This window comes from Asparagus officinalis, chromosome 7 (genome assembly GCF_001876935.1).
Source record: "Asparagus officinalis chromosome 7, Aspof.V1, whole genome shotgun sequence".
NCBI classification, from domain to species: Eukaryota; Viridiplantae; Streptophyta; class Magnoliopsida; order Asparagales; family Asparagaceae; genus Asparagus; species Asparagus officinalis.
This window is the reverse complement of record NC_033800.1, coordinates 12,111,895-12,120,011: the sequence shown is the minus strand read 5'-3', so window position 1 is coordinate 12,120,011 and position 8,117 is coordinate 12,111,895. Positions and strand designations below refer to the sequence as shown.

General features: G+C 41.4%; 1 protein-coding gene across 2 annotated transcripts in view; it reads right to left on the bottom strand.

Annotated features, from left to right (window-relative positions):
• The window catches only part of LOC109849042 (phosphoinositide phospholipase C 6-like), a 16,513-nt gene continuing 14,290 nt past the window's right edge, over positions 5,895–8,117 (bottom strand). For both annotated transcript variants that reach the window (XM_020418809.1, XM_020418810.1), the window contains exons 3-8: positions 7,589–7,724; positions 7,324–7,503; positions 6,929–7,164; positions 6,635–6,752; positions 6,256–6,408; positions 5,895–6,161 (exon numbers count right to left, since the gene is read on the bottom strand). In XM_020418809.1, the coding sequence (XP_020274398.1) occupies positions 6,024–6,161; positions 6,256–6,408; positions 6,635–6,752; positions 6,929–7,164; positions 7,324–7,503; positions 7,589–7,724 (961 nt within the window). In that variant the 3' untranslated portion in view covers positions 5,895–6,023. The remainder of the gene's footprint in view (positions 6,162–6,255; positions 6,409–6,634; positions 6,753–6,928; positions 7,165–7,323; positions 7,504–7,588; positions 7,725–8,117) is intronic.

Here is an 8,117-nt window from a genome sequence, read left to right as displayed (position 1 = left end):
GCACTCGCTCCCGAGATCAAGTATAATGTTATGAAAGAGACCACACTAAGGGGGCTGTGGGAAAGGCTCGAGGGGATTTATGCGTCGAAGTCGATGACCAACCGATTGTGTTTGAGGATGAAGCTTTATTCATTGAAGATGGAAGAATATACTGTAATTCAAGACCACATCAATACCTTTAATCAGCTAGTTTGTCAACTTATGAATATTAATGAGGAGGTTAAAGAAGAAGAGCAGGTGCTACTCATATTGTCTTCCTTGTCGAAGTCGTACAAGCCGTTAGTTCAGACGATAATTACAGAGAAGCAGACTTTGAAGTTCGACGATGTGACAACACTCCTACGTGAGAATAAAAGAATGATGGGAAAGGAGAACGTATCTAATGGTGGTGAGAGTGCACTAGCTTTTGAAGGTTCTAATCGAGGGAGGAGTACGGGGAGATGCGACAGTTATCGAGGAAGGTCAAAATCTCGGGCCCGAGACGACAGCGAAAATGAGTGCTATTATTACGGAAAGAAGGGTCACATTCAGTTCAGATGTTCCCAGATACGTGATGATTTGAAGAATATTAGATAGATGAAGCTTCAAGAAAATGGGAAGAAGACGGACTCCTCAGTGGTTGTGTGATGAAGATATGATTTTATTGATGCAGAGTACATGTACTGATACGAGTAACACTTGGGTGTTAGATTCTACAGCCTCTATGCACGTTTGTAACAACAAAAATTATTTTAACACATTGAAGACAGATTAAGAATTTGACGACGTGATTGTTGGAAACAACGAGAAGATGAATGTTGAAGGTGTTGGAAGTGTTTGCCTCAAGCTTCACACTGGGAAGGTCGGAATTCTTCATCATGTGAGATATGTGCCGACATGTGGTGCTAATTTATTTTCGTTGGGTGAGATGGCATCACGTGTATACAAGTATGTGGGTGAGGGAGATTGGTGCAATGTGTATAGAGATGGCGATTTGATTTTGCGAGGGAGGAAGAGTAGCAATCATATTTGCTATTTAGATGGGCGATCCGTTAATGGTGTAGATTACTCTTCTCAGACTCTTGTCCACAAGGGAGAGGTGAAGAACAAGATGAAGAGAGTGAGTTTTTCTGAAGTCGTTGAGACACTTGGAGATTTTTCGTCGAGGGAGGATATGTTGGGTATCTACTCAAACTCCAAGTTAGGATAGAGTTTTTAATTCTTTGTATAACTTCATGAGAATTAGATAAGGTTAGGGATCTATCATGATTAGGAGTTTGAGTTCTATCATGATTGAGAATTTGAATCTTATTTTAATCATGAAGTTAGACTTGTTAGGTTGAAGGTGTATAACCAGGAAGACGCAGACGAACTCGAGCAGTTGAGCTCGATTGGCGAACGCGATGGTGGCTTTGGGCGAACGCGACCCTCGGTTGGCGAACGCGACCCTCGGTGTTTGGCGGTCCGACCCCCGCGTTCAGCGCCCACGCTCGCGTTTCTGGCCTCCGACCCTCGCGTCCGTTCGTGAGTGTTTTGAAAAGGGGATTTAAAGAGAGAGAAAAGAGAAAAGGGGATTTTATAGTGGGTATTAACACTGTAGCTACAGTGTTCATTTGAGGAATCTCAGTTTAGAGATTTGCTCTTGATTTGTAATTTCTTGTTAGATTAAATAAGAAATTGACTGTGTGGCTCCCGAGGACGTAGGTAGTTGCCGAACCTCGTAAATCTTGTGTACTGTTCTCTATTCTGTGTTTCTGTTGCATTAGGGATTTAGGCGTTAAATTCCCAACAACTAGTATCAGAGCGTGAAACGATCTAGAGAAAGTCAGATTCAAGTAGGAGCCATGACCGTAGATGAGGGAAATGTGAGATTAGAGAAGTTTGATGGATCAGATTTCGGATTCTGGAAAATGCAGATAGAGGATTATCTGTATCAGAAAAATCTGTATCAACCTTTCTCGGGGAAGAAGCCGGAGGGTATGAAGGAAGAAGATTGGAATCTTCTGGACAGAAAAGCCCTCGGGGTTATTCGTTTGACGTTAACCCGCAATGTTGCTTTTAACATTGCAAAGGAGAAGACCACGGCAGATCTTATGGCAGCACTCTCCAATATGTATGAGAAGCCATCAGCCTCAAATAAAGTCCATTTGATGAGGCGGTTGTTTAATCTGCGAATGGCGGAAGGTGCATCGGTAGCACATCATCTCAATGAACTCAATACAGTCACGACCCAATTGAGTTCAGTTGATATTGAGTTTGATGAGGAAGTTCGAGCGTTGATCCTTTTGTCTTCCCTACCAGAAAGTTGGAATGCTACAGTCACAGCTGTGAGTAGCTCGTCGGGAAACAATATCGGGAAAGAAAAAGTTAAAGTTTGACGACGTTCGTGATCTGGTTCTCAGTGAGGAGATCCGACGGAGAGAGTCGGATGAAGCTACAACCTCTTCAGTATTGCATACAGAGTCAAGAGGTAGAAGTTCAACCAGAGGAAATGGATCAGATGACAGGAGATCCAAATCCAGAAATCCCAACAGTTCGAAGGTTATCGAGTGTTGGAAGTGCGGGAAAACCGGGCACTACAAGAATCAGTGCAGGAGTGCACGGGAGGAGTGGGAGGCAAATGCAGATGTGAACGTTGCCTCCACCTCAGGAGGAGATGATGCGCTGATATGCTCTTTGGAGAGCAAGGAGGAGTCTTGGGTGTTGGACTCGGGAGCATCATTCCATGCTACTTCTCAGAAAGAATTCCTCGAGAAGTATATCCCCGGAAACCTTGGAAATGTATATCTTGGTGACGATCAAGCATGTGCCATTATTGGCAAAGGTGTAGTGAAGATTAAGCTGAATGGGTCAGTATGGGAGCTGAAGGATGTCAGGTATATTCCCGACCTGAAGAGGAACTTAATCTCAGTAAGCCAGCTGGCTAGTGAAGGCTACACGACGACTTTCCATGGAGATGACTGGAGGATTTCGAAGGGCGCAATGACGATTGCCAGAGGCAGGAAGACTGGTACCCTGTATATGACAGCGGGTGCACGTTGTTCGATCTCAGTTGCGGCATGCAATGAGACTTCAAAGCTGTGGCACCAGAGACTCGGTCATATGAGTGAAAAGGGGATGAAGGTTATGCACACAAAGAGAAAACTCCCAGGTTTACAATCAGTAGAGATTGATGTGTGTGAAGAATGCATACTTGGAAAGCAGAAGAGAATCAGCTTTCAGACAAGTGGCAGACCCCCTAGGAAGCAGAAGCTAGAGCTCGTTCACTCGGATGTTTGGGGACCAACAACCACCGCGTCGATTGGTGGGAAACACTACTTCGTGACTTTTATTGATGATCACTCTCGGAAAGTATGGGTCTACTTTCTGAAGAAAAAGTCAGAAGTGTTTGAGGCTTTCAGAAGATGGAAAGCCATGGTCGAGAATGAGACCGGTTTGAGGGTAAAGAAACTCAGAACAGACAATGGTGGTGAGTATGAAGACACCAGATTCAAGAAGTTCTGCTATGAGCACGGTATCAGAATGGAGAGGACCGTGCCCGGCACGCCTCAGCACAATGGTGTGGCTGAGCGCATGAATAGAACGTTGACAGAGAGAGCCAGAAGCATTCGGACGCAGTCAGGTCTACCGAAGCAGTTCTGGGTAGAAGCAGTCAACACAGCAGCTTACTTGATCAACCGAGGTCCATCGGTTCCATTGGAGCACAGAATACCAGAAGAGGTATGGTGCGGAAAGGAGGTAACCCTCTCACATCTCAAAGTTTTCGGTTGTGTAGCTTATGTGCATATAAGTGATCAAGGCAGGAATGAGCCTGATCCCAAGTCCAAGAAATGCACATTCATCGGGTATGGTGAAGACGAGTTCGGCTACCGCATTTGGGACAACGAAAACAAGAAGGTGATCAGGTACAGAGATGTGACATTCAACGAGAAGGTGATGTACAAGGACATGCACAAGACAGATTCCAGTGACTGAGAGAGCGAGTCAACATTTGTAGATGCAGATGATGTCCCAGATAACCTCTCTGAAGAACCCAATGCAGAAGGTCCTCAGCCAGAAGAGCCTGTTGGACAGAACGGTGCGCAGGAGCCCGACGCACCAGCTCCGATATTGAGGAGAAGTACTCGTCCTCCTGTGCCTAACAACAGATACATGAATTATATGTTGCTGACATGCGAGCAAGTGGGAGTTTGCTGCGAAAGAGGAGAATAAATCTCTGATCTCCAACCAGACATGGGGACTAGCTGAGTTTCCCATAGGGAAGAAGGCACGTCACAACAAGTGGGTGTATCGAGTGAAAAAGGAGCAGAATGGTTCCAGAAGATACAGAGCCCGACGAGTTGTCAAAGGATTCCAACAGAATATTCAAGGAAGAAAGGATCCAGCGGATATGTTGACAAAGGCAGCGACCTTTTAGAAACTGGAGTTGTGTGCAACTTCAGTTAGCCTTCATGCATAGATGATGAGGGCGGAGCCACACAGGAGAGGAGCTTGATGGGATAGCCTGTTGTCGTCGGTTTGGTCTCCAAGTGGGAGATTGTTAGGTTGAAGGTGGATACCAACCTCCGGCGGCGGAGGAGCTCCGACGAGCTCCAGGATGACGCAGGCGAACTCGAGCAGTTGAGCTCGATTGGCGAACGCGATGGTGGCTTTGGGCGAACGCGACCCTCGGTTGGCGAACGCGACCCTCGGTGTTTGGCGGAATACTTCGGCTATAAAAGCCAACCCCAACCCTAGGGTTTCGCTGCTCCTCCTCCCCGACATTTTCTCTGGCGGCGATTCCTCTTTAACGCAGCAGCGTTCATCTCCTAAAATCGCAGCAGCGATTTTCCCTTTTGATCTCCAGCTCTCAACAGTTTTGAGGGGAGATAAAGAAAGGATTTAAGAAGAGAGAGAAAAGAGAAAAGGGGATTTTATAGTGGATATTAACACTATAGCTACAGTGTTCATTTGAGGAATCTCAGTTTAGAGATTTGCTCTTGATTTGTAATTTCTTGTTAGATTAAATAAGAAATTGACTGTGTGGCTCCCGAGAACGTAGGCAGTTGCCGAACCTCGTAAATCTTGTGTACTGTTCTCTATTCTGCGTTTCTGTTGCATTAGAGATTTAGGCGTTAAATTCCCAACAAGACTAGAGATAGGGTTTTGGTTTCTCTATATATATATCCTTCTATTGTTAGAAGAAGAAGAAGAAGAAGAGAGAGAGAGAGGGAGGGGGGGGGGGGGGGGGGGGGGGTTGGCAGTCTTTGTCCGTGCAAAAGATTATAATTTAAAGGTGATAGTGGATTGATTTTGATCCCGTGGTTTTTCCCTGTTGAGGGTTTACCACGTTAAATCTTGTGTGATTTTATTTGCTGCGTTTGATGGCTTTTTTGGGGGGGTTTTGCGAGATCTAAAAAAAAATCCCTTCACTTGGTGCATACATATAGGTAGCAAGGTTAGCCTGGAAGCTTAGTTGGTAGAAAATACTAATGTTTCCATCACTGTTGACATTACTCTTCTCAAACTCATGTACATATCACAACATAAGAATAAGGAATGAAGGCAAAATTATAATACGCCATCAGACTTCCATATTTCTCAAAAGAACTATATTACATGTAATTTAATTGGTTGCTTTAAACAAATTCAAAATGCATGAGAAGTTTTACAGACTTTAACTTATTACCCTTGTGGTCGAATAGGGGAACTGATCGAATTCCTTGTCTAAGTTCTGAGACTGGCAAACAAGTTTGCCCACCAAAGCTATCTTTTCCAGACACGTTCAACTTGTGCACTTTTATTCTGAGCAATGCAAGTTCAGGAACTCTTAACTCGAACACGAACTTTTCGTTCCAAATTGGAGTCCAGTTTTCTATTTTCTTTGTTTTCTTTGAAACTCTGTAAACTGACTTATCAGTACCCAAAATCTCACAGTACAGCTGTTTCTATTCAGTAAAAAATGGAAGATTCCAACTTTTATCCACGGATTATGTAGCAATTTAATTGATATTGAGATACTGGCATAAATTATGAACATATCGTGAATATATATATTTCTGAACTTAGATATGAAAAGTAATTATCAGTTCATATAAGAATCTGATATTTCTTACCTTTGTATAAAACACTGGTGGTGAATATAAACTAAAGTGGGTCTTTTTTGAGTCCCAAAGCCACCCATTGCCATGGTAAACTTTGATCTGTTGACAATAAAAATTTCAAAAAGGAAAAAGTTCTGAGATTTCTATAGAAAACAATTTGTAACTCCAAGGACAATTTATGTGTAATATTTACCTTCATGGTTTTCTTCACCGGTGAAGTTGCCAAAGGATCAAAGACCATACTATGTGGACAGGTTTTTAGCAAGAAATCAGGTTTCTTAATGTAACCACATCCTCCATTGGCTCTAAAGAATCCGTGCATCAACCACAATGACCTTCCATATCCCTGCAAAAGCGAAATGCAAATAACATTTAAGAAAGTAAGATTGTGAGATTCTAACAAACTTAAAGCATTCCTGAAGTAATTATTTTCCTTTGTATATCGCTAAATTGTATCACTTTCCTCTGTATCTCATGATGCAATCAGTTAACAATGTCAAAACAAAGTCACGCAATAACCATAATAAACCAGAAAGAGAAAGAAATGATTGAAGAGAAGTTATAATAAATACCTGCATATTTAATGCAACCATCTGAGCACCATACATCAAACCAGGTAATGGATTGTAGTTGGAGGAGGTGATGCGTGTACCTTTTGGATAAATTCTTAATATGTTCTTTTGAGTGAACCTGGAAGAATCACAGCTTGATATAAGCAAAGTGCTACAGTGTACTGAATGATGAAATAACAGAAACAAAAAAAAATAGCCCCTGCTCTGGTTTTAATACTAGTCAATGATGTGACATGAAAACATGAAAATTCACACATCAGAATTTTACAGAACTAAATTGGTTCCTGGAGTTACCTAATAAGTTCTGGTCCGTGAGAAGCTACGAGCTTCTCAAATAATAGTTCATTTAAGCTTAGACGAGTGACTTTATTCACATTTCCTTTCAACCAATTGATAAGTTCTCCTTTTCCTTTTCGAGAAGCGATAGATATTAAATGCTTGTATTCATGTGCAATTGGGTGGTTAGGAGATTGATTATTGGCATCGTGTTCTTCCTCTTTCTGATAATGCTCACTGTGATAATGCTCAACCTACAAGTAAATAAAAACCATAACACTATGTAACATATTGATAAGAGATCTTTCATAAAGTAGTAAAAATAGATGCTAATAAGTTTCTGTTCCTTAGCGCACCTTACATTCAACATTCCTATCAGTTTATAGGCATGACACTTTTGAATAGCATTTTACCTCTTTAGTTTCCTTTTGCAATTCCCTGTAGTTTTCGTTAATGCTCTTTGATTCAAGGAGTTCTTTTGGGGTTTTAGTTGAGATTAAGACCCGATACTTTAAATCTTCGGGTGAAGGAAACTCGTCTAAAAATTCAGTTGATGGATAAAATAACAAATCTCCAAAAGTTTCCTTGAGCATCTGTGAAATAATTTATGAGCCACATTAATATTAAGTATCATAATCAACAAATGATAGAAATGCATATTTGTAACAACTTTCTTACCTCTGCTACTTTAGCCTGAAGATTTGAAGTTAAGTGATCCTCTAGTGTAATAATAACTGGATATGGAGACACATCAAAGGCATGTTCTTTGATGGACTTCAAGCATTTGCTAAGTACCACAGGAGTTGTTAGTGTCCTGTAATTAGGAATAAACATTGTTTATTTTGAGTTAAAAGCAAATCCAATATGTAAGTTAATCATGGCGAAGTTATATGACACTGAACCAAGATCATTTAATATACTCAACTAAAACATAAATATGCAAGGCATACATACTATTTGATGAAGGGTGCATCGAGATCATATCCTTTCCATGTTAAGCATTGGGATATCTCTAAATATAATTGTAATTGGCTGCTATTCTCTCAAGCCAATAATACAAAACGACAATATATTCACAAATTTCAAACTTAGTGAATGGTATAGCATGGACTAATCCCACATGGGATATAGGTAAAGTCTAAAGAGGGTTAAAATGGCTTGGATTTCAGTAAGGAAAATGTCAAGATCAAATCATGTAACTAGAAAT